Source organism: Bubalus kerabau, chromosome 7, assembly GCF_029407905.1.
Source record: "Bubalus kerabau isolate K-KA32 ecotype Philippines breed swamp buffalo chromosome 7, PCC_UOA_SB_1v2, whole genome shotgun sequence".
NCBI classification, from domain to species: domain Eukaryota; kingdom Metazoa; phylum Chordata; class Mammalia; order Artiodactyla; family Bovidae; genus Bubalus; species Bubalus kerabau.
This window is the reverse complement of record NC_073630.1, coordinates 75,887,752-75,913,450: the sequence shown is the minus strand read 5'-3', so window position 1 is coordinate 75,913,450 and position 25,699 is coordinate 75,887,752. Positions and strand designations below refer to the sequence as shown.

At 47.1% G+C, this 25,699-nt stretch overlaps 1 protein-coding gene and 1 long non-coding RNA gene across 4 annotated transcripts in view; one reads left to right on the top strand and one right to left on the bottom strand.

The window, feature by feature from the left end:
* Positions 1-25,699, bottom strand: part of CRACD (capping protein inhibiting regulator of actin dynamics) — a 288,315-nt gene that overhangs the window by 5,144 nt on the left and 257,472 nt on the right. For 2 of the 3 annotated variants that reach the window (XM_055588637.1, XM_055588638.1), the window contains 6 exons: positions 25,381-25,516; positions 17,805-17,969; positions 14,680-14,748; positions 13,110-13,292; positions 9,677-12,506; positions 651-841 (listed from right to left, as the gene is read on the bottom strand). In XM_055588637.1, coding sequence (XP_055444612.1) covers positions 651-841; positions 9,677-12,506; positions 13,110-13,292; positions 14,680-14,748; positions 17,805-17,969; positions 25,381-25,516 — 3,574 coding nt within the window. Of the gene's footprint in view, positions 1-650; positions 842-9,676; positions 12,507-13,109; positions 13,293-14,679; positions 14,749-17,804; positions 17,970-23,366; positions 23,388-25,380; positions 25,517-25,699 lie in introns of those variants that run through there. The other variant, XM_055588639.1, reaches the window with a different exon arrangement.
* LOC129657886 (uncharacterized) lies at positions 23,933-24,937 on the top strand. Its single transcript, XR_008717146.1, has 3 exons — positions 23,933-24,055; positions 24,562-24,668; positions 24,805-24,937. It is a non-coding gene; the product is annotated as an uncharacterized LOC129657886 (long non-coding RNA).

Below are 25,699 nucleotides of genomic sequence, written 5' to 3'. Positions count from 1 at the left end.
AGAAGGACCGACCATGCAAGGCAAAGCCGCTTGGAGGTTTCCCTCAGCTGGCCCCCATCTTCTGCTCCCAGAGGAGGAGCCAGACTGCACAGGGAGCAGTGTGTGCTCAACCCTGGCCCCCAGCCACGGAGCAGCTCAGTCAAATGTCTCAAAGAGGGGATGCTACAGGCTTTCCCGGAAGAGTCCCATCAAACTATACAATCAGAGCCACAGAGCAAGACTCCTAATTTCCTCTCGACCCACTGCTTAAAAGAAAGTTATTTTTGTTATTTTTCATATAACTGTTGTGTGCGAGGATTCTGCCAAATCAGGTTAACCTAAGAGCATAAGGAAACCAAATCAAATTTCTAACTGAAAATACCTCTTTGGCTTAACAGTGGTCAACTGATTTACTGCTCTACTATCTAAATATTTTCCACCATTCCTGACCAGCCTTTTCTCATTACTGTTGTTTTAAATCCTGAACTAAAAGAAAGCCAAGCTTGGAAGTTCCCTGGCTGTCCAGTAGTTAGGACTTGGCACTTTCACTGCCAGGGCCTCGGTTCAATCCCTGGTCAGGGAACTAAGACCCCACGAGCCTTGTGGTGCTCAAAAAATAAAAGAGAGAGTGAGCCAAGCTCAGAGTTAAAGCCGAAGACCAGGCTACTTACTTGTTCTCTGGCGAGCTTCTCTGCCTGTTTGGCCTCCCTGGCCTGCTTCCTCTCTTCCCGAGTTGCCTGCTGCTCCCGAAACCCCTTCTGTTTCTGCAGTGCCAGCGTTATCCACAGTGGCTGCGCGGTCTCAACCTTCTCCACAAGTTTGGAGCCATCTAAGGAGTGTCTGCTCTGAAGCATTGGCTTTTCTATGGGGGGAGAAAAGACTGATATTGTGATATACTATAATACATACATATTTGATCTTTGTCCCTGTTTCTGGCACTGAATTCCTAAAACCCTTGCAATTTCCTAACTGATGAGAGCATAAAGGTCTCTTTTGTTCTGCTAAATGAGGTGATTCCTGGGAAGCATGTAAAGATGGAGTCTGGTTGGCAGTATCCATGTGATCAGAGGGTTAGAACTTTGAGTCCCACCCTCAAGCTCTGGGGAGGGGCAAGGGGCTGGAGGCTAAGTTCAGTCATCAGTGGCTGATGACTTAATTGATCACAACTCTGTAATGAAGCGTCCATAAATACTCAAAAGGACTAGTCTGGAGAGCTTCTGAGCTGAGAACACATAGAGGTGCTGGAGAGTGACTAGCTCGGAAAGCATGGAAGCTCTATGCCCATTTCCCATACCTTGCCCTCTTCATCTCTTCCATCTGAGTTATATTCTTTATATATATATATATAAACTTTTATGTATGTGTGCGTGTGTGTGTGTGTATACACACAGGTTTCCCTGATGGCTCAGCAAGTGAAGAATCTAACAATGCAGGAGACACACGAGATGCAGGTTCAATCCCTGGGTCAGGAACATCTGGAGAAGGAAATGGCAACCCACTCCAGTATTCTTGCTTGAAAAATCCCATGGACAGAGGAGCCTGGTGGGCTACCATCCAAAGGGTCACAGAGAATCAGAAATGACTAAGCACAGCACACATATAAACGTTAAACTGATAACCTCGTAAGTAAAATGTTTCCCTGAGTTATGTGAGATCTTCTAGCAAACTAACTGAACAACGTGGATTTGCAATTGGCATCTAGTTTGGGGGCAGTCTGGTAGGACTGAGCCCATAACCTGTGGACTCTAATGATGTCTCCAGTAGAGAATCAGAACTGAGTTGAACTGACACCAGCTTGGCTATGTGGGACCCACACCCCACCCCGCCACAGAATCAGTCAAGACAAAAAGCAGGTTTGCCCTGAAACTAACTGCTCACTCATCTCAGTCCCTCATCCCCTAAAACTGTGACATATTAATCAGCCCAAGAAATAGTCAGCCATCCCTTTCTGACACAGCGTGCCAACGCCTGAGTGACTACCCTGGGCGGGAAAGTAGCATCTTCAATGGAAAAAAACAGGAACATTTCTCTTTCCTCAAAATGGAAGAAAAAATCGTCTCCACTGTCAAAAAACATCTGGCCTACAGAGGACCCAGGTAGTTATTTGACTGTTCTTTTTTTTATTGCTTTTTAAAATTTATTTTTTCAATGGAACTTCCTCCTCCCCCAGCCCCAACCCCACACTGTCCCCTGATGAAACAAGTGGACCGAACGTATGAAAGAGGAAAAGGGGGCACTGCTCTGCTTAGTGGGGCTGCTAAGGGCACCAGGACTCAGAGGAAGACAGTGAGAAACAGTGGTTTTGGCCCATTGCCCTCATTTTATAGATGTGAGTACTCGAGTCCAAAGCCATCAAGGGCAGTGACCATGGTCATTTAGTGCACAGCTGAAGCCTGAGCCAAGGACTTCTGACTTCCAGTCTGTGCTCTTACCATGGTGGACTGTCTTGCCTCTCCAAGTCGGGGCAACAAGCTTCCCAGGTGGAGAGGATCAGAGGTTGAGTAATTGGGCTCTGGAATTGAGCAGATCTGAGTTTGACTTTATGTGACCCCAGAAAAGCTACTTAACCTCTCCAAGCTTTCATTTTCTAATCCATAAACTAGACTCAAGAATGGCACAGGCCTCATCAGGCTGATGTGAAGATTAAAAGGGGTCCTGGGTGTGAAAACGTTTAGAACAGTGTTTGGCATATAGTAAATGCTCTACAAAAGTAAGTGTTCTTGGGAATTCTCTGGTTATCCAGTGGTTAGAGCTCTGCACTTCCACTGCAGAGGGCATGGGTTTGATCCCTGTTCAGGGACCCTCAGTCTGGGGAGCTAACAGATTGAGCCACAGACTGGGCATCCCAGTCCTAGTATCTTTTGTGGAGGAGACAAGTCCCCTTGGCTGCTGGGAGAACCTCTGGGACAGAAGGCTGGAGAAGCAGAGACCTACTCATGAGGATGGTGCATGTACTGGCTTGTCAACAAAGTGGAGAGAGCTCTGCACTGCTGGCTGCCAGCCTGCTGCACTCTCCAGTCTGAGCTGGGTGAACTCCTCAGCCTTACTCCACACCACAGTTTGGCGTGTGACCTGGGCCAACTGTCCCCTGGGAAAAGACTTAGTCTAGCTGCTCAGAGACAGACTGGGGGCCCTGGGATGTGATCTGGATGGGGTGGTGGCCATTGTCAGCATGTGGTTGGGTGACCCCCCAGAAGCCTGCTGCAGTTTTGTCTCCCAGCCTGGCCAGAAAGCCCCAGCCACACCTCACTGCAGTTCAGTGCTGGTTCTGGAGCAGACCACCCTGGGAGAAAAGTGCCACAGAGGCAGCCAGATTTCTTGTGGCAGCGTAGCCATCTCAATTCCTGCAGCCAGAGTCTCTCCACTCCACAGCCATCCACTAGATCTGGGATGAACACAACGAGGAAGGGACAGAACCCTGGGCTGAGTATGAGCAGAGCACCTACATAGGTGTGTAGGTCCTCTGTGAATGCACGGGCTTCACTTGTTTCGGCAATCCCCTCCTTTGGAGCAGGGCATGCACTCAAGGAGAACAGAGCCTGATCAAGCCTGACCCACAAGGCTACTCTAACGACTGCAGAGCAGACCTCCCTGCTGAAAGTGTGGCAACAGCCACAGAGCAGAGGAGAAGTCCCATCTCACATCCCACATGGGCTCTAGATCCCCCAGTACACACCCCCTCCTCAAGGTGATAATGGCCAGCACAACTTGAGGGAAAACGTGGCTGGCATCCGTATCAACCCAGCCTTCATACCAAAGACGCTGGGCACACATAATCCATACAGGGATGCACCCATGTAAAAATACTCCAAGACCACAACAGATAATGTTTCTCCTAAATTCATAAAGTAAAATGAAAAGGCAGAGGAACTACTCCCAGTTAAAAAAGCAAGAGAAATTCCCTGAAATAATGAAACAGAGCTCACCAGTCTACCCAACCCCAGTTCAAAACAGTGATAGTAAAAATGTTAACTGAATTAAGAAAGATTACTAATAGAAATTCAGGTCACTGTAACAAGGAACTAGAGATTGTAAAGATGAACCAATTAAAAATAGATAATTGCCAAGATTAAAAAAAAAAAAAGGCAATCTAAGACCAATGAATAGCCAGCTAAAAGACAAAGAATAAGTAACCTGGAAGACAGAATAATGAAAACCACCCAATCAGAACACAAGACAGAAAAAATAAATTAAAAAGAAAATGAAAGCAACATACAAGATCTATGGTATATATAAAACTTGCAAGCCTGTTTATAATAGGGGTTCTAAGAAGGAGAAAAGAGAAAGAAGATTGAAAATGTATTTGAAAAAACAGTGGCTGAAAACTTCCCAAAGCTAAAGAAGCAAACAGGAATCCAGGTACAAGAAGCTTGGAGGGTCCCAAACAAAATGAATCCAAACAAAACCACAACAAGACATATCATAATTAAAATGGCAAAAGTTAGAGAATTCTAAAGGCAACAAGAGAAAAACAGTCATTTACAAGGGGATTCCAGTAAGGTTATCAGCTGATTTCTCTGCAGAAACTTTGGAGGCCCCAAGGGAGTGGAGTGATATATTTAAAGTCTTGAAAGGTCAAAACTTGGAACTGAGAATACTCTACCCAATAAAATGATCATTTAGAATAGAAGGAGAAAGAATTTCTCAAACAAGCAAAAACTAAAAAGAATTCAGCAATAATAAATTTACTCTAACAGAAATACTGAAGTTTCTTCTCTAAATAGAAGAGAAGAATTTCTAGGAAAGGGAAAATCATGACAGGAAAGGCAAACCTTCAGTAAGAACTGAAGATCACCCAAATAATCCAGTGTGTGTGCTCAGTTGTGTCCACCTCTTTGTGACCCTTTGGAGCCCACCAGGCTCCTCTGTCCATGGGATTTCCCAGGCAAGAATACTGGAGCAGGTTGCCATTTCCTCCCCCAGGGATCTTCCGACCCAGAGATCAAACCCGAGTCTCTTGTATTTCCTTCATTGCAAGTGGATTCTTTACCACTGAGGCATCAGGGAAGCCCCCCAAAAAATCCAGTACTTAGATCAAAAAACAAACAAGTGTAAAAGCAATTATAACTATAATAAATAGTAAAAGGATAAGCATGAAGATGTAAAACAGGACAGCAAAATCACAAAACATGAGGGAGGAGAGTATAAAACTAGATCTTTTAAAATGTATTTGAACTTGAATGACTATCAGTTTAAAGCAAGCAGATACAGTCATGGGTCAACATACATGAACTCCATCATAACCACAAATCAAAAACATATAACAGATTCACAAAAACCAAAAATAAAAACTGAAGCACGTTACAAAAAAAAAGCATCAAACCACAAAAGGAAAAACAAAAAGAAATGAACAAAGAACTATAAAAATTACTGGAAAACAAAGATTAAAATGGTAATGAGTACATACTTATCAATAATTACTTTATGTTAAATGTCAAAGGACTAATGCTTTCATTACAGGGGGCACGGGTTTGATCCCTGGTCAGGGAACTAAGATCCTGCATGACATGCAGCATGGCCACAAAAAAAAAATAGGAAAACAAAAAAGGACAACCCAATTAAAAAATGGACCTGAGAACTTTCTTGATGGTCCAGTGGTTGAGAATCCACCTGCCAATGCAAAGGACATGGGTTTGATCCCTGGTCCGGGAAAATCCTACATGCTGTGGAGCAACTAAGTCCACGCACCCCAAGTACTGAGTCCAAGCTCTAGAGCCCCCGAGCCGAGACTACTGAAGCCCACACACCTACAGCCTATGTTCCGCAACAAAAGAAGCCGCTGCAATGAGAAGCCTGCCAACAGCAATGAAAAGTAGACCCTGCTCACCACAACTAGAGAAAACCCACATGCAGCAACAAAGACCCAGCGTGGCCACAAATAAATTTTTTTTTTTAATGGACCTACATAGATATTTTCCCAAAAAAGATACACAAATCACTAACAGGCACATGAAAAGATGTTCAACATTGCTAATTATTAGTGAAATGCAAATCAAAACCACAATGAGACACAACCTCACACAGGTCAGAATGGTTGTCATCAAAAAGTCTATAGATAATATCGGAGATGATATGGAAAAAGAGGAACCCTCCTACACTGTTGGTGGAAATGTAAATTGGTGTCATCACTGTGGAGAACTTTATAAAAAACCACTATGGAGGTTCTTTAAAAAACTAAAAATAGAACTACCACATGATCCAGCAATTCCACTCCTGGGTATATATGTGGAAAAAATGAAAACTAATTTAAAAAGATACAGGTACCTCAATGTTCATAGAAGCATTATTTATAATAGTCCAGATGTGGGAGCAACCAAAGTGCCTGTCAACAGATAACTGACTTAGGAAGATGTGGAGTGTGTCTATATTGTATGTTTATATATGGGCTCACACAATACACACACATACATGTGTATACACAGGCTTCCCAGGTAGCGCTAGTGGTAAAGAACCCACCTGCCAATCAGGAGATGTGAGAGATGCTGGTTCTATCCCTGTGTTGGGAAGATCCCCTGGAGGAGGGCATGGCAACCCACTCCAGTATCCTTGCCTGCAGAACCCGTTGGACAGAGAAGCCTGGCGGGCTACAGTCCATAGGGTTGCAAAGCGTCAGACACAACTGAAGCGACTTAGCACGCATATGTATACACGAGTACATATATATACACACACCACATCTTTTTGGTTTCCTGGACTGGCATGTTGATCAGCAGTGTAAAGACCATATCTCCCTATTGGTTTCTGTTTGTCTTATGGAAGAGGAGCCACAGTGGAATATTACTGTCATAAGAACAAATGAAATGTTGCCTTTTGCAGTAACATGGATGGACCTACAGAATATTATGCTTAGTGAAAAAAGTCAGAGAAAGACAAATACTATATGATATGCATAATCTAAAAAAAATAATACAAATGGCTATACAAAAAAGAAACAGATTCATAGGCAAAGAAAACAAATTTATGGTTACCAAAGGCGAGAGAGAGGTGGGAGGGATAAATTAGAAGTAAAGGACTAACAGATACAAACTTCTGTACAGAAAATATGGAAGCAACAAGGGTCTACTGTACAGCACAGGGAATTGTACCCAATATCCTATAATAACCTATAATGGAATATAATCTGCAAACAAAATACACAAAAAATCAATCACTAGGCTATACACCTTAAACTGGCACAATATTGTATACCAACTGCACTTCAATTTTTTAAAAAATAGAAAATACAGACAGACTCAAGGGAAGCTGGAAGCCCTGTGATGTGATGCAGGGAGAGAGCTTGTACGCGTGTCCTCACTTGCTTCGCTCACTTGTACTAAGGATCTGCAGTTCAGTGAGTTTATGACATATCCTATCTTCTTTGAAGCAAATGATCTCTTATGAAATGGACAGATGGTATAATGAAATTCCAGCAAACAAACACAGATTAAACATACTACTGATAATGCAAGCATAGGAACACAGCAAAGCTGTCACGTTCTTTGCCTGATACTCCGTGAAGCAATCAGATCTGACAAGAAGTTGGCCCAATAAAATAAAAATCTGCACCATGAGCAATGTGGACTTACATCCATTGTTGTTTCAGTGAATCTCAGCCTCAGTACATGCGGTGCTCCATGGGTTTTAGCTAATGATGGCACTATATACATACAATTAACAAATAATTTGGAGGTCCAGGCTTAACACTTTTATCCTGATAGGCGTTCAGCTAAAGAATTTGGTCAGCCCAGGCCTGGAGTTGTAGTGTAAAACCCCAACAGTCTCAGGTAGAGACCACCATGTGGTCCTTGCTCTCACACTTCTTTTCTACCAAATAAAGAAAAATCCAGTTAGCAGAGACTGTCAGCCCAGAATCTCAATACTGAGAAAGAAAACAGGGGCAGCAACAGGTTTTAGTAAAAATTAGAAGACTCTCTCTAAGACAGAGCAGCAGGAAATAGGGCGTTGTTTCTCTGGGAGAAGATAGGAGAATCAGAGAGCGGGTCAGCTGTGAGAGGAGCTCTGATGGTACCACAAAAGGGAACAACACAAAAGCTTCAAGTCAAAACTGAAAACAGCGGTTCTGCTTCAAGATGGTGACGTAGAAAGATCCCGAGCTCCACTCTTCCCACAGACAACCAAGTTTACAGTCACATACAGAACAATTCCTTTGTAAAGAGATCCAGAAACTAGCTGACTGACTCCAGCACATCAGGGGAACAGAAACAAAAACCATCCATGGAAATGGGTAGAAGAGACTGAGACACAATCTCACCATAAACCCCATCCCCGGGCACAGTGATCCACAACCAGGAGGGAACTCAGTGGAATGCCCACTCTCTCTCTGAGAAGCAAAGGATTTGGACCCCCACCTCTGGACCTCAGCTTTTAAGACTTCTACTTCAGTGACCGGCCCCCAAAACACCTAGTTCTGAAAGCCAACGGGGCTTATGTCCAGAAGACCACAGGGAATCTAAGGCACAGCTCTTAACAGGCTTGTGGGGACTGCAGCTAACCCCTAGAGCCCAGTGCAGAGGTAAGACAACAACAAAAACCTGAAAATGGGCTCCTCTTTGGGAGGACAAACAGAAACCAATAGGGAGTTATGACCTGGTGCTGCTGATCAATGTGCCAGTCCAGGGAGCCAAGGACAGCTTGGTTAAAAAGGACGACAGGGTCTTCCATAAGGCAAGTAACCAAACCCATGTCCCTGAGGGAGTTCTTATCTCTGTAAAACCCACCCCAAATCTAAACAATTAACTAAACTTTCCCTAGAAAAACCTGAGGAGCAAATTTTGGGCTATGACTCAAACCTGACCACCTACTCTGCAAAACCAAAAAGTATCAGAGGAAGGTTTTTGGGGCCCCAAAGTCAAACCAAGTGATCACCACACTGCCCCAAACATCCAGTATGAAGAAACACGAGGGGCAGCCAGGAGTAAGGGTTGCCCTAAAATTTCCTTACCAGAGAGCTTCACAGTAGCAAGCTGGTGGGGCCAGGGCCCCACATATGCATATGCAGGGCCTTGTGCATAAACAGACAAAGTTGATTATGCACACTGCGGCTCCTTGCGGGGCTAGTTAAAAGTCCCCTAAGGTCCCACCTTAGTTTCTGTCGCTACTGCCCAGAAACAGAGCGCACACACTGGGGTAAGAAACCAGTCTTTATCGTCACTGTACAGGCCCCTCATAAAGATTAATGACACCTGCTTCCTAGTGGCTCAGACAGTAAAGAATTGGCCAGTAATGCAGAGATCCAGGTTGGATCCCTGGGTTGGGAAGATCCCCTGGAGAAGTGCATGGCTATCAACTCTGGTATTCTTGCCTGGAGAATCCCATAGACAGAGGAGCCTGGTGGGTTACAGTCCATGGGGTCCCACAGAATTGAACAGCACTAAGTGACTAACAATTTCACTGTCATCCTAAAGTATATCAGTCTGTGCAGCATCTCTAACTTACTACTTGTGTAAGTAAGGGTCACTAATGGGTGTGAGCTGCAGACACGCAAGTCAGTCCACGTTTCCAAAACTGTGAAGACAAGTACAGAGCCTCACTCTGACTCAGGAGTCATGGCCCCTGGGGAACGGGGCACCAGCCTCTAATTAAGGAAAGTGCTCCAACAACAGCTCCAGGGGCTACCTCCAGCCCTGGGCAGTTCTGCCTTTAGCTGTGACTCAGGAGGCTGGAGAGAGGCAGAGCTTTGCGATCTACAGCTACCCACCTTTCCTCCCCGCCTCCGGTGTTGGGACAGGCTTCTCTTGCCCAGTGGATGGCACTGGGGAAGCCGGTTTCCTCTCGGTTTCCACCTCTTCCTCCTTATCCCGCTTCTGCTCCTTTCTCTCCTCAGGCGGCGGGGGTGAGGGCGGCCAGCCACTGTCCCGGCCCTCCTTGCACGGCTCGCTGGGCTCCATCTCGGGCTTCCCCACCCGGCGAGTCAGCAACTCCACCAAGTAGGGCCTGCTCACCTTGGAGAGCGGGGAAGGTGGTGGGGTCTGGCCCGTAGGCTTGGGGGCCAGGGCTGGCTTCTGGGACAGGGGCAACCTGTTTGCTGTCTTGTCCTGCTCCGGAGCCGGGGGCTGGCTACCTGCCAGTGGGGGCCCGGGCTGGGCCACAGGAGGAGAGAGGCTGGGAGGGCTTTCAGAGGAGTCCTTCCAGGGGGCCGGGGCTGGCTTCCTCTCTGGGGGGAGCAAGGGGCCAGGCTTGAGGGCTGCAGCCTCCGTCTCTGGCTCTGCATGTGTGCTCCCTGGGGCTGACGGCGCCCCATCCATACTGTCCCCTGTGCTGCTGTGCCTTTTCTTCTTCTTCTGTTCTGTTTGTTGGTCGCAGTGGAAGCGCAGGGAGTAGTTGGTCCTTCTCAATTTTATTCCGAAAAGGGAAGCTTTATCCTCCCCACCTGGCATCGTGGGCTCTGACTTTCCTGCTCCATCTGTGATCTGGCCGTCTGAAGTGGTCACAGGCTCCACCTGGGCCACTGCTTTCTGTGGAGGGTAAGGGAGGCCTGGAACGAGGAAAGATGGAAGGTCTTTGGCAAATTTGCACCCCTCTGTGGTGTCTGTTGGCTCCTGGTGTGCCCTGGGTTTCTCTGCATCTTTCAGGGCCTCTTTAGTATCAGCAGCAGGGGGCTGGGGCATGGCCTCTTCGCTGGGTCCCGGCCCGGGTCTTTTCCTGATGCTCTCCCCTTCCCCACCCCCATCGGAGAACTTCTGCCAGGCAGGTTTAATGGAGAATTTGGCATTTACGGGCGGGGTCCTCCGGAGGTTTCCGCGGGAATCACACCGGCCCCTGGGCATGTGCTCATCCCCGGCCCGAGACTGCTCTCTCTCGCCACGCTGGTCACTCTCTGAGCTCTTCAGGATTCGGGATCGAATGGAGGCCCATTCAGCGAGCGCGGCTGCGCTGCTTGTAGACTCTGGTGGGGGCCTGGTCTTCGCACTGCCTGCCCGGGGTTCCCCCAGGGCTCGGGGTGGGTTTTCCAGGGTCGGGACATCCACCAGCTTCTTTTCTTCCGACAAGCCCAGGAGAGACTTGCACGCAGTGTCCTTGATCTGGCTCAGGTTGACGGCCGGGCCGCAGAGCTGGGCTCCGGTGACCAGGATGGCCGTGTGGGGGATGCTCAGGGTTGAGGGCAGGGCGTGGGAGGCCGGGCTGGTTTTGGGGGCCTTGGGCTCTTGGGGAGCTGAGGTGAGCCCCTCATCTTTCACGGGCTTCACCGGGCTCAGATTGACTTTGGGGAAGAGAATTTGTTTCCCTCCTGATGACACCTGGAAAGTGTAGGGTCTGGGCATGGTCTGCCTCTCATCCACCTCCTGCCATCTGAGTTCCTCCAGCTTTCTGTCTGTTTCTGGAGTGAAAGCTTCCTTCTTCTCTCCTGGCGCCAGCATTTCTTCCACCTGGGCCTCTTGCTTCTGGGGAGGCTGCATGTTGGTTTCTTCCCTCATTTCCTGCCGTCCACAACCACGATCCCCAGGAACATCCCCCTGCTTTCTGGGCTGCTCCCCCGATGTCTCAGTGGCCTCGTGGCTCTGCTTCACCCAAATACTCGGTTTCTCGGAGTTTTCTCTCAGCTTTTCGAGTTTCGGGTGATCTTGCTCTTCTGCTTTCTCTGCTAAGTCGCTCTGAAATGGGCTCCTCAAGCCGCTTTTGTGGTCCAGCTGCGGCTGATTCTCCTCTTCCACTCTCGGTGCTTCCTGAAGCTTCTTCTCCACTTCCTGCCTCTTCTTGGCCTCCAAGTCTTCTCGCTTCTTCAGTTCTTCCCTCTTCCTCACCTCCTCCTCCTCCCGCCATCTCTGGGCCTCCAGTTCCTCCTGCCTCCTGAGCTCCTCCTGCCTCCTGAGCTCCTCCAGCCTCCTGAGCTCCTCCAGCCTCCTGAGCTCCTCCTGCCTCCTGAGCTCCTCCATCCGTTTTTCCTCCTCCAGCTCCCGCTGCCTCTCCTCCTCTTCCAGCTGCTGCCTCTCGGCTGCCCACCACCCCTGCTCCTCCAGCTCCTCCATCCTTCGGAGTTCCTCCAACTCTCTTTCCTCCTCCTTCCACCGCAGCTTCTCGGCCTCCTGCTGGCTCCGAGCCTCCATCTCCTCCTGCATCGAGCATCTTCCCAGGTGCTGCGCCTCTTCCTCTGGGCACACGGGCTCCTTGGCCTCCGGGAGTCCTCCATCCTCTTCCTCCCTCTGCTCTGGGCCCTGGGAGCCCAGCTCTTCCAGGCTCTGCGTTTCTTCTTCACGTTGCCTCTTCTTCACCTCTAGCTGTATTTCTCTTTCCTCTTCCTCCTCCTCCTCTTCTTCCAAGAATTCTTGCCTTCTATTCTCCTCCCAAAGCCTCCGCTCCAGAGCCTGGAGCCTCTGCTCTTCCATGCGTCGCCTCTCCGCAGCTTCAGCCTTTTGCTGTTTGCACTTGGCCTCAAGTTCTCGCCAGTATTCTTCCTGGCGTCGCTTCTCTTCCTCCAAGTCCAGCGGCTCTGGCTCTCTTTCATGCCAGATTGGCTTGTCTTCTCCAGGGTGTCCGTTTTGGTCCAGGGACAGCTGATGCGGGAGGCCACCGTGCTCGTTCTGTCGATCCTAACATGGGTAAGGGAAACAAAATTAGCTTTCCCTGTGCACAGGCCACCTTTATTTACAATCCCATTCACCAATGTGGGTGGCCCTCCTAATCGTGAAAGAGGGACCACGTTCAAGCCAAAGACACAGGTCACCTCAGGCAGGGAAGAACTTCAACCGTTGGGTTTCCTCTCTATATGTCATCCTCAAATTCTTTTTTCTTAATACACATGCATAATCATAGGAAAACCAGTAGCCCAGCATTAGAAAGGTGAGGAAAAATAAGATTAGCACGTCATCAATGTCCCCTGAAACTTATGACTCAGAAGTCTAATCAAACTGAAGAAACTTTGACTCAGGCTATGGCATAGGAAAGTGAGCCATCTGTCTGCTGCAAAGCAAAATGTCTGGAGCCCCTCAGAAGGAAGCCTTTCTCTCTGAGGTCCACCAGCCACTGATGGGGGGCAATAGGTCAGAAAGGGTGGTGGAAAGGAAATGGGCCCATTCACCCTTGTGCCGGCAACAGAGCCATATCCCCGACAGGGAGAGACCAAGTTCCTTCCATAGGCGCCTCACAGCACCACCCGCTAGGCAGCATCAGGATGTCTGCCAGGCCACACATACCCCGACAAGTCGCCTGTGCTTCCTTGACACCCTCTGGTTTTTTGGCTTAATGGACAGTTTGTGCTTGGCAGCACTGTTATCCAGTCGAGCGATGGCCAGGGGGATGGCATCCAGGTTGACACTTTCGATGGTGCCAGCAGAAGAAAGGTGCCTCTTGGGCCGGGACGGTTTAACTGGAGCAACCTACAGTGGAGATTGAAAATATGCAGTCAGTCCAGATGAGAGAAGAGCCTGCAGGGAATCTAGCATGGCGGCCCTTGTTAGAGTCTGCTCCTGGTCCAGCCTGGCCAGGAGATGCTGTCAAGCGCAGGGGGTTCATGGGCACAGTGAAGTGAGCACTGCTTTTAGAACCAAAAGACACTGAGCATTTGTTTTGCCAGTGATATCCGTATTAACTGGTAAAGGCCATTTAATCTCTCAGGGACTAATTTTCCTACTGTGAATAATATGTGGGTTAGATTAGATCGGGGGTCAGTAAGACATAGTCAGGGGTCCTGTCTGGGTAAAGTCTTGCTGGTACACAGCAACACCATTGCCCGTGGCTGCTTTTGTACTACAAAGAAGAGCGGAACAAAGGAGAGTCTGGTAGTTGCAACCTTATGGCCACAAGGCCTAAAATAAGCAGTAGTGTGCTAAGCCCTGGACAAGCTCATCGCTATGCTAACAACACTGTAACTCTAAGTGCCTTCCATTGCCACAGACGTGCACACACCTCAGCTCTTACTTTAGCCCCTTTGGAACAGGTTTCAATGGAATGCCGAAAAGTTAAAAACCAGAAATACACATAAGTGAAGAAATGTTTATTGAAAGAAGGAACAATAAGTTCTCCACCTAGGGCATAAGATGTGTTATCGGCAAAAATGCTTTGCCACAATCACGCCAGAGTCACAGGGCACTGGCGCACTGGAAGCGAAAAGGAGGAGGCCCCCAGGTGAGAACGTGAAGGGCAGTTCTTCAAAGGATGAACTGCAGAACCGCTTGCAGCTCTGTAACACAGGTATGTATGGTCACTTAAAAACCACAACCTGAGACCAATCGTAAACATTTAAGACGTGGATTCCATCCCCTGGCTGGGAATCCCCTAGAGGAGGAAATGGCAACCCCCTCCAGCATTCTTTCCTAGGAAATCTCATGGACAGAGGAGCCTGGCGGACTACAGCCCGTGAGCTCGCAAAACAGCTGGACATGACTTAGCGACTAAACAACAATAGAAGGATACTCTTTCCTTACAGGCTCTTCAACTTCAGGTATTCTTGAATGTTTTTTTCAATGGCTTACCAGTGCCTTGAAGTATTAATACATGAGGCTGTTAGGAAAACTACCGACACCTGAGACTCCAAACAGACTTGGCGAGAGCGTGGCAGTTTTTCAGAGCAGGGTTCAGTTCCAGCTATTGCATTGCCATGGAAACAGATGCCAACATCTACCACTGGTTGAACTTTGAAGGGATTTAAAGTAATAGATGAAGGCAGCATTTATGAATGGAAAAATGAGGCAGCAGCTCGCCCAACAAAAAGAAAAACACAAGTTAAACTAAGGAAGCTACGCACACAAGTTCAAATCACATTACCTTCTCTTCCATCTCACTTCTGGCTCCCGGCAGATTCAGAGGACTTGGGGAACTTGGCGTCTCACTGGACTGGAACGGCAGAGAGAGTGCTCAAGTCAAACGGGAGCACAGGAAGTCCTGGGCAAACGCAGCCAGCGTCTGTGTGGAGGGCCACCCCCTCCTCTGAGCAGAGGGTGCTGGCAGGTTCACGGTGGAGACTCTGCTCGTGTCTGGATTCCACCAGGGCTCCGGAGGCTCAGTATTCACTCCCCTCTCCCTAGAGTTCAATTCATTTCCCATCTGCGTAGGCTCCAAACTCAGTCCCTGATGTGTTTCCCCACTGCTGAGAGAATCAGGGACTGCCCTGTCGCCAGCCAGGCAGAACTCTGACCTCACAGCTTTCAGCCTGGCTGGCTGCCTTCCACCCCCTTCACCTGCCAGACCTCTTCTCCATGAGAAAGCAAGGGGGCCCTTCCAGTGGCACACACAGGCCTGTGCTGAGGAGGTAGGTGACCAGAGGAGGCGAGAAAACGTTGGCGGAAGGGAGGGAGGGAGAGAGGAAAAGAGAGAAGAGGAAGAAAAAGGCTAACGATTCACATCGCAGTCACCTTGCAGGTCCTGGGTATATCACGCATATCACGTCACGTGTGCCAGCTCTACCTGCTGTCTCCTGTCACCTGTGTTTACAAAAGGGTCTCACTGCCCCTTCCGGATCCAGAACATCATCTCGCCCTACCCCAGTCCATTTTCTGCACAACACTTAGAAGCATCTTTAGAAAACATAAAATCAGATTGTATCACTGCCCTACTGAAAATTACTCAGAGGGGAACTTCCCTGGTGGTCCAGTGGTTAAGACTCCACACTTTGGATACGGGGGTGTGTGGGTTCAATCCCTAGTCAGGGAACTAAGATCCTACATGCCTCATGGCACGGTCAAAAGGTAAAATAAGATACTAAGATAAAAATAATAAAAAATATGGGGAGGGAGGAGGGAGGAGGGTTCAGGATGGGGAACACATGTATACCTGTGGCGGATTCATTTTGATATTTGGCAAAACTAATACAATCTTGTAAAGTTTAAAAATAAAATTAAAAAAAAATAATAATAATAAAAAATAAATTCAAAAATTTCTCAGCAGTTTCCTATCACTTTCAAAACAATTCACCCCTTCTCCCGTGGTCTGAATGACCCAGTATCTACACTGTGATCCACAGCCGCCCTTCACCCTCATCCGCACTAGCCTGCTTTCTGTGCCTCCTTCAGGACAAACTGAGTTCCGTCTCTGGGTGTCTGTACTTGTTCTTCCTTGTGCCAAGAACACCCTCCACACCTTCTCAGGGCCATCTGACTTCCTTATCTAAAGAAGCAAACCCCTCTCCAACCACATTGCTCACTTTTGTATCACCCGGTTTCATTTCCTAGGCAGCATTTTTATTAATCCGAAATTGTGATATCTATTTGCTGAGTTGTTTGTTGTGAGGCGCTCCTCTCACGAGAATGTAAACTGCACTATGGCGGTCCTGGGTTTACACTGTGACCCCTCGGCTGAGGGGGCACCTGCTGAACAAACGACCCACCTTGTCCCCCAGCCCACTGTGCCTTGTGCTTATCAGATCCAGTGACAGGGAAGACAGTTGCTCTGGTCCAGAGGAATCCCTGAATCAAGGCTGATGGCTGATGTTCCTGCCCAGCACTCAAGAGACTGGAGATGAGGACTGTTGGACCAGCCAAGAGAGAGGGGCTCTGTGCCTGCTTCACCTACCACCCTCAGGTGTGGGCGCCAGGGGGCATCAGGGCCGAGCCCAGGCAGAGACAGACAGCAAAAGAGACTGTCATCTTTTATCTCCTTCCTTCTTTTGCTCTACAACGTGGAGAGCACTTATCTTTCTTACTATTCTTATGATGCATTAGCTGATAATTAGTATGACTTTTTCCAGGGGCACTTTAGTAACACCCAACATCATTTCAGGCACTGTGGTAGGCATAGCACAGAGAATGCTTTCTTGTAAGCATGGGAAGACTCAGAGCCTCAGCTAAGAACCACTCTCTATCTACCGGTAGGTAGGTAGGACTGTTTTTCCCATAAGAGGCCTTCCCTCCTTTTCCCATATGAGGCCCGAAGGCACTCCTGCTGCTGCTAAAGGGACTCTTATTTCAGGATCTGCTCAGAGTGCTTCTCTCAAAGTGTCAGAAGAATGGACTTCTCTGGGGATACAGTGCATAGGAATCTGCCCACCAATACAGGGGACATGCGTTTGATCCCTGCTCTGGGAAGATCCCATATGCTGTGGGCTAAGCCTGTACACCGCAACTGAGTCAGAGCCTTAGAGCCCACGATCCACAACTACTGAGCCTGCGTGCTGCAACTACTGAAGACCATGTGCCTACAGCCCATGCTCCACAACAGGAGAAGCTACCACAGTGAGAGGCCCTCGCACTGCAACGAAGAGTAGCCCATGCTCACCACTACTAGAGAAAGCCCACACACGGCAACAAAGACCTAGCACAATCATAACTAAACTAAAAAAATAAAAAGAGACAAAATTTAGATAGGATAGTGCTGGATCAACATGAATTTGCACACTTAGTAAACTTAAGCTGGTCGGTTTGATATATTCTATTCTTGTGCAGCACCTGCTTCATTCTTTTCTCATTTCACGTCAGTCCAGTTCCACAAGTAATTATTCAGTGCTCCTAAGCAAGCAGTGATGATATCCTGGGGAGACAGATGTGTAAGATCCAGTCTGTCCTCAAGGAGCTCAACAGTTTGCAGATGGAGAGCAAACAGTTACATGGCCACAGATGCAGAGCAAAGACGTGGAAGAAACACTCAGGATGCACAGTGATGGCAGAGAGGGGACAGTGCAGCTCAGGGGTGAGGGCAGCCCGAGTCTCCAAAGAGTTAAGCGGAAGACGCTGGGAAGAGGGAGTGCAAAGGGCACATCTCCCTCGCCTCCCCCTCTTCCCAGCGGGCCCCTCTGCAGCTCAAGGCACTTGTGCCAGAGGTGCTGGGCTACTCATCAGGAAAGCTTCTTCCACCTTACTCCCCACCCTGCAGACCCCGGGCTTACTGACACCCCTGCCCACTGCCCAGCCTCCTCCCGGCCTTGTGAGCAATCAAGTCATTCCCTGGAGGAGCTTTACTTTGTTCTCGGTGTCTGAGAGGATGAGGTCTTGCTGAGTCACAACTTCCACAGGACTGGTGAGGAATGGGTCCTCTTCGAAGCGAGCCTCGCCACTGTCTGCCTTCTTCATGGGAATGGCGTTGGGTGGTGGCTGCCCAAACTTGATGTTCTTGCCCAACTGTCGCTGGAGAGAAACAAAAGAAGGACGTTCTGAAGCAGTGAAGCGGTTCACAATAACCACAGTCAGGTTCCCCAGCATAGCTAGCAGGCACTGAGGCATATTCTCTACGTGACTGGTTTCTAGACTAGACACCAAGCCAGAAACCCCTGACGCAGTCCTGTAATTACTGAGTCTCCTTCCCAGTATTTCCTTTTCTTTCCCACCTTCGAGCCATGAGCCTTTTCATCCAGCCACCTCTTTCATGGAGATGCCAACATTTCCAAGGGGGCTAGAGAGATCATATTTCTGATCAAAAAAGTTGGGTATGACAGAAATTTTTTGATTTTTGTCAAAAAATCAAAAGTCTTTCAAAGGCACACAAGTACTTGAAAGGTACAAAAATTATATAGAAAATAGTTTCATGAGCTGCAAGAACCACTGCGGGAAATCAAGACTGTTATGGCTGCACAAACAAAGGAACCCTCCAGCCCCTTTTGGACACATTCCCCTTGAATATTTATTTCATCTACCTTCCTCACCAGCCCCTAACTTGAACATCCTGTTTGGGTTACAGTGGGTACCACGGCCAAGAGGAAGAAGGCCCCAGGCCAAGAAATCTTTCCATGATTGATGCTAAACACACGGAAAAGATGAAAGCAATCTTGTTCTGCCACTAGGATGTCCTCTTTGCCTTGCTGCAGCTGCCCACTGTGACCACAGGCCAGAAGGAACACAGTGGATCAGAGGAGGCGGCTGGAGTAAGGGCCAGAAAGAGACTGATCACTGGTGGGAGGGAGCTGAATGGACGGTGGCAGGAGGGTAAAGGACAGAAATTAGGAAGAAAAAGAGTATTTAGAATTAAAAGCCGGATTAAAAAGGGAATTATTTTAAAATATATAAACAAAATAGTTTTTAATACGAGGCAAAATATTTAATGGGCTTGATAAATTAGATATAAAATATTTAATATGTACAGAAAATGAATGACATTGAGGAAGAAAAAGAGGTAAGCCGTGGTCATCTGAAAGAAGACTGTAATGAATCGAATATATTGTAGAAATTACTGCCTTTATCTACATCGGGGATTCTCAAGCTCGGCACGATTGACATTTGAGGCCAGATAATTCTTTGTTGTGGGGAGCTCTCCTGCGCATTATGGGATGATTAGCATCACCCCTGCCCTCTGGACACCAGACGACAGCAGCAACCCCTGTTCACTTCTGTCTGGACAACCAAAAAAATGCCTCCAGGTGTTGTCCAATGTCCCCTGGTGGGGAAGATCGCCTCTGGCTGAGAACTACTGCTCTAGACCTAGGTCTTTTATGATTCAAAAGAAAAAAAAAAAAAAAAAAAACAAAACAGAATACATCATCTGATCTTTATCTTTAATGTGGCTAATATTTAATCCCACAAAGCTGCAAAAAGCCTTAGCAATCACATTATCGGAACCCCTAGTTTTACAAAAAAAGTCAAGATCCAGTGACTGGCCCAAGCTTATGGAATGAATGAGTGGTACCAAAGGGACCTGAATCCACGTCTTCTAAAACATATTCAGTGCTGTTTTCATTGTGCTCCACGGGTTCTCATAAATTTACACTAAGCTTCCCTCTTCTTACTGGGACAGAAAGAGAGGATCCGGCATTTTTACCACCTTACTGAAGGTGGCCTCCCTTGAGGAAAATGCCCCTTCTCTCTCTGAACTCAAGAGTATCAAATCCACCTTCACCCAACTCCCCCTCGGCTTTACACGGCGGACGGTGAAATTGCAGAGACATGAAAGAGATGAGCCCCAGGTCCCCTCCCTGCACCCCGGGCACCCCAGCATGCCAAGTCAGGAGCACAGAGAGACAAGGACTCAGATTTGATCTGCTGTATCTCAGCCTGAACCCGGCTCCCCCTGACACCACGGGGAGGGAGCACACATCCAAAGCCCAAGTTCAGCCAGTGAAGTACAGCTTTTACAGCCTAAAGGAGTTTCAGGGAGGAGAAGGCTGCAATAGGGTGTCTTCTAAAATGAGTTTAGCAGGAAGCAGCAGTTAGTGTCTACTCTAAGCAGATCAATAAGCAGGCACAGTTAGAACAGCCGATGGTGTTAGACAAGAGGACATGGTGTAACAAAGCCACAGGCCCTGTGGCACTCTTGCTGCCCTGTGGGAGACGCATGGGGGCCTGGGCAGGAGTGGCAGGAAGAGCTCCTGCATCCTAGTCACAGTCTGGGCAGGGGTTCCCTCTGGGACTCCCAGCCCAGCCTTTGGTTGACCAGTTATCTCTTCTCTAAGTGTGCTGGTAAAGAGCTAAAAACTTTTATCCAATCACCCTAGAATGAGACCTCCTGTGTCAGGGTCTGCCACCTACCAATGTTCTTGAATATCTAAAATGAGGGTATTTCTTCTACTCAGAATGGAAAGAATAATTCTTTAATGAGTTCCCCAGGAGACTAAGCTTAATACATTAATGCTCTTTCATTAGGATTTTGGCCACCATCACAAAAAGAATGAATGTGCTGATTTTTTCGTTTGTTTTTGTTAGAGCCCTTTTTAGAACACTGATGTCAAGTTCACATTACTTATATTGAAATAAACGCCGAAGATGGGATGGTTATTGTGGCTACCAAAGGAAAATGAAAGAGAAAATGGGGGGGGGGGCGATATTAGATGTGATAAGAACAGATGAAATAAGGTACGTGGGACAAAACTGGGGAAATGGAGAGCATGACGTTAAGAAACAAAGTTGAGAGTTAAAGTGGAAAATTGAGAGGAGGGTGCAGGGGGCAGACAGGAGGCCCAGGGAGGAGAATCTGCAGCCCTGATGGCAGGTACAACAGCTGAAGGGGGCAGGATGGGGGAGATTGGAAAGGAGGGAGAGGGAGAGAGAGGGAGGGAATGAGAATGTGTGTGTATCTGAGGGTTGATTTATGTTGCGGATATGTTCATCCTGGCAAAAGAAACACAATGCTGTTGCCTTTGAGAATAACAATGAGCATCTCCATAAGGTAGCTGATTTAAAATTCCTCCAGAGAAAACAAATCCAGGCTGCTGGTTAGGGAGCTTGGGAGGAGGGCGAGGGAAGGAGGAGGGGAGGACCCAGGTCATGCAAAAAGTGACGGCCACCATCCAGGGACAGGAAGGCAGCCGCTCTGTCCAGACAAAGGACTGTCCTCGCAGACACACCCTGCAGTGGTCACAGGCCAGGGCAGGGCTGCAGGGCCAAGGCCATGGTGACTGAGCCTCAGGCTCTCAAGGCCAAGGCTCTTGTACCTGATCTGTGGTTCCTGCTCCAAATGTTTCCTTTGGCTGACTCAGAGGGGACGGGACTGCTGGACACTTTGTCTGACTTTTTGACAACTAAAAGATGACTGCCAAAACCTATCTGCCATCTCAGATGTCGAACGAATTGAATACAGGGATAAATATGGCTTTTTGGTGACTTTTATTCTGCCCACTACTCAGGCATTGTCATGGGAAGAACTGTGATGCAAGCAGTCACTCAAAACCAGACCGTTAAGATGCGCTTGCCCTTAAGCTTCCAGGGAAATAAACTATTACCACTCCTTCCATCTATGGGCAGATGTATTTTAATAAATATGTATATTTTTACATATCCATGGATTCTTTATATGCACTGAGATAATAACCAGAAGGGAGAGTGGAACCTCTGTGCCTAAACTGAGTCTGTGTTACCGATGGCAATGAATAGAGTTACTGTTAGACTGGAATGTGAGCTAAAGGGGCAATATTTTATTCATTCAAATTTGGCCATTTGGCTGTAAAATGGAATGCTGGAGAATGATATTATAGGAATGCACATCTATATTTATGAGGCTCTTTTCCTATGGTGTAGAAATTCCAAGCACATCATATTCTGTAGCTCTCACACTGCCAATTTAGATTTCCCCAGATTTTTCATAGCCATCTTTCATACTACGACTATAAGAACAAGGCAGAGAGAAAATAAAATTGCTGTCTTCTCGAGCGAACTCCAGATACTCCCATAGTTAAAATGAATTTAAGAGAATAAGCAAAATCAAACACACACAGATTTAAAGACATCTGCTCTGTGCAGAAGTGGAGAAGAGCAGGTATTTATCCTTTGTGTCGACAGCAGCACGAGGTGCTCAAATCCTCAAAGGTAAGACACTTTGGCATTTTAAAGTGAAATCCAGCCTGGCAGGAGACAGCAGCTACTGAAGACAGAGGTTCTTCCTCCTGAGCTAAACAGTCCGTGGACTAATAGACTAAGCATTTTCCGACAAAGCTCTGGCATTATTCTAAAAATCACCTGCGGGCTTGGACTGTGATATTCCTGATTCCTATCATCAGTAGGTGCATACATACTTCACAGCCTGGTTTGCTCTGAAATAAACAGGCACCTCCCTGATATGTGCTCTGGGAGCATCAAGGTCATTGGAGTCCAATGCATTGCAGTGCAAAGCTTACAAAGCCACTCCGTGCTCTAGCAGATGAACAGTGACTTTCTATAAATGGCAGATTTTAAGAACTGGAGGGGCTCTTCAGATCATCCATCACATGCATCCTCTTGTTTTCCAGATGAGGAATATGAGGGTCAGAGAGCTTTAATGATTTGTCCTGAGGCCACAAAGCCAGGTGATGGCAGAGGCCTGTCAGGCATTTTTTATTTCACTTTCTGGCCATAGAACAACTGACTGTTATGTACAGGGTCCTCAAAAAGGACACCACTGTCATTTCTGTCCCTTATAACTATCCTGTATATTAAAATTGTTCTATGCACATGCATTATCTTTATACTCAGGGAAAAAAAGGTAATTTTTCTTTTAAAGGTTCAATTGCTTGCTACAGAAATTTTGGCAGGTGGTAGATTCACAGTGTTCAGGAAAGAGTAGGCTTATTTATGCTCTATTCAGTCATTCTGTACTCAGCAGACGGATACTAACCATTACTGGTACAACCTAGGACAGTTCTGGCTGAGATGACTATATGTGGACACTAGGGGGCAACCTTTCCAAATGCAGTCATTACAGGCACAGCTCTGGTTTCCATGGGCTGGGAAGTTTCTTGAGCCAGAAAAAAAAGAACAAACACGTTTTTGGGTTTTTTTTTTTTTTTTTTTTTTTTTTTTTAATGGCATTCCAGTAGAAATCTCATTTCAAAAGAATGTCTTAATAATGGTGGCAAATTAGCTTGCTAGGACATTTACTGTCAAATAGGTGTTATCCACTACTCTCTTTTTAAAATAAACATACACACATACACAAAGACAATTCCAGACATAAAAAACATACATGCGTCTGACATAAATAAACACCCTCATTCCATGCTGGAGTCTACGAGGGGGTAGTCTTTTATGCTGCTTACTAAGCATCAATACCAGCATAACGTTTTTATGGAAAAATGCAAAGCATTCATGCAAGTTAATAAGTTAACTACTATTTCTATGACTTACCAGGAACATACTGCTTAGTCGACTGAAAAATAAAGCACAGTCTTTTGGGAGTGATACAGTGATATCTTATGGCACTCCAAAAATCACATTTGCTATGATAAGGGTCCCCATTTCCCTCCTTGAAAAGCAAAAGTCTCTTATTATATTGTTTCAAAACATAGCATTAGAGCTGTAAGGAAGCTTATGCATATCCATGCAGCAGAAGCAAAATTAGGCAGACCTCATGTGAGTACATGTCGTCCAGAGGACAGCGTTCAATTAGACAGCTATTCTGTTTCCCTCACATTTCTCCTCCTGCATTAACAGAACTGTTGCTTCAGAGAAGTTAGTTGTTTTACATTTTATTAATTATGAAATCAGATTCCTTAAACTTATGCCTTACATCATTAACACAAACACATATTTCTACTGAGTTTCTACGTTTTCAATATTGCAGAATTATCTATTTTTTACAACTCCAAATCCACTTCATGGAGTGGTGCTGGCATGAGGTGTGGTATTACACAGGTGCTACCGTTAAAGACAACAGACTATTACCTAATTTTAAAGAACTCCTTGAAAGCCCTTGTGAAATACAGTTGGTTTGTAGGCTGAGACCTGCAGGTCACTCCCCTTAGAAAGGGACTATTATGAGGGTTCATTACTTCTTAGGAATAATATCCAGGAGCCAGAAACTTCAAGAAGGAAAGGTAAGGAGGAGGGGGGTGGGGTCAAGGTTTTCTTCGGCCATCACTGCCCTTTCCTCTTCTCCATCTGAAGAGAAGTGACTAAGGCTAACTTTCCTTTCTGAGTCTATAAAATGTGTAGCAGTACGGCCAGCAAGAACCAAGAACGGGAGCTAGTCAAGATGTGCTGGAATTTGAAGGAAGTTCCTAGGTTAGTTCTGAGGGCAGGACTATGGCATTGGGCAGTGAGGGGGTAGGTATAAAGATCTAGGCAAGTCTGGGTGTGGTTCCAGGGTGATGGCTGTTTCCCAGCTGCCATATGCTATATTTAGCTGAGTACATGTGGAATATGTAACCAAACACAGGTCACAAAATACATAGCTTAATATTCAGTAGAAACAAGAATATTTCAAGCAAGTAGAAAACTCTGAGTACCATGCTTCATCATGTCAATAGCTACTCAAGCCAGCTGTCTCCTTTGTTATTTTTTTGCTTGGTTCATTCATTCATTTGTTCATTCACTGTTGCAGACTTACAAACAGATGGAAACCAGCACACTAGAGTCCCCTGTACACAGTCTGGATCGCCTCCAAGCAACCCAAGCTCAGAGAAGTGCTTGCTTAGGCACTTCTGCCGGGTGAGTGAGTTCTACTGAGCACTCAGGCAAACCTATGTTGTCAGACTGCAGGGGTCTTCGCTCCCCTTGCTTTTCCTGGATTTCCCATTATTTCAATCTCACTCAGTGAAGAATTATTTTATCTTCATTATTAAAGGAGTTACCACCTGAGTCAGTTTTATGGAGGAAAACTGCCCACCTCTGCAGCGCAAACAGGAGGGAAGTGGAAAAGCTTCACAGCGTCCCTCTGGGACAGGATGGCTCGGGGAAGCCAGGGTCAGAAACACAACAGAACCCGTGACAGCCATTCACTGTCCAAGCACAGAGACTCAGAGAGGGTGCGTCTGCTGTGCATGCCTCCAGCCAACAGTCAACCCTGCACTCAGGCATTACGGCCAACACTCAGTGGAAAGGAGTGCTCTCCTCCCACCCAAGTTCTGCAGCTTCTCTAGGGTACCTGTCTTCATTAAGTCCAGTTAAAAATGAGGAAACACCTTGAGAGAAAAGGAGACGGGGTGTTCTGAAGGTGGGTACAACACGACAGTGTACCTCTCATGGGTGCACAGAAGCTTCCAGAGAACTAAGCCAGGTTTGAGAAAGCAAACATTCTCACCGGGAGTTACCCCTGGACTTCCCAATCCATGACTCAAGGCCAAGCCAGGGACCTTTCCCACTTCCCTCCATGGCCGCCCCCCTCCCCCTTCCTATGCCTCTGACCTTCAAGCTGTCTTACCTGAAGAGTTTTGACTTTGCCCAGGATGTTGTCCTGTGACATTGCTTGAACTGTCTGCTCACTTTCTGCTCCCCCATCAGGGATAAAAATACTGTCATGGGAAAATGCCCGGGTTCCCATAGAATAGTTGAAGGACCTGGAATGCAAATCATGTGCTTCATTTTATTAGGATGATAAGACTTCTTTTGGCAATTCCATCATCTCCTGTTTCTCCTGATTCAAGGGACTCCACCCACATCCCCAATCTCACTCAGAAAGCGCTTCCAGCCCGCTGTCCTCTTCCGCGAGGGGTCAGCCAAGTAGCTGGGCAGACAGAAGT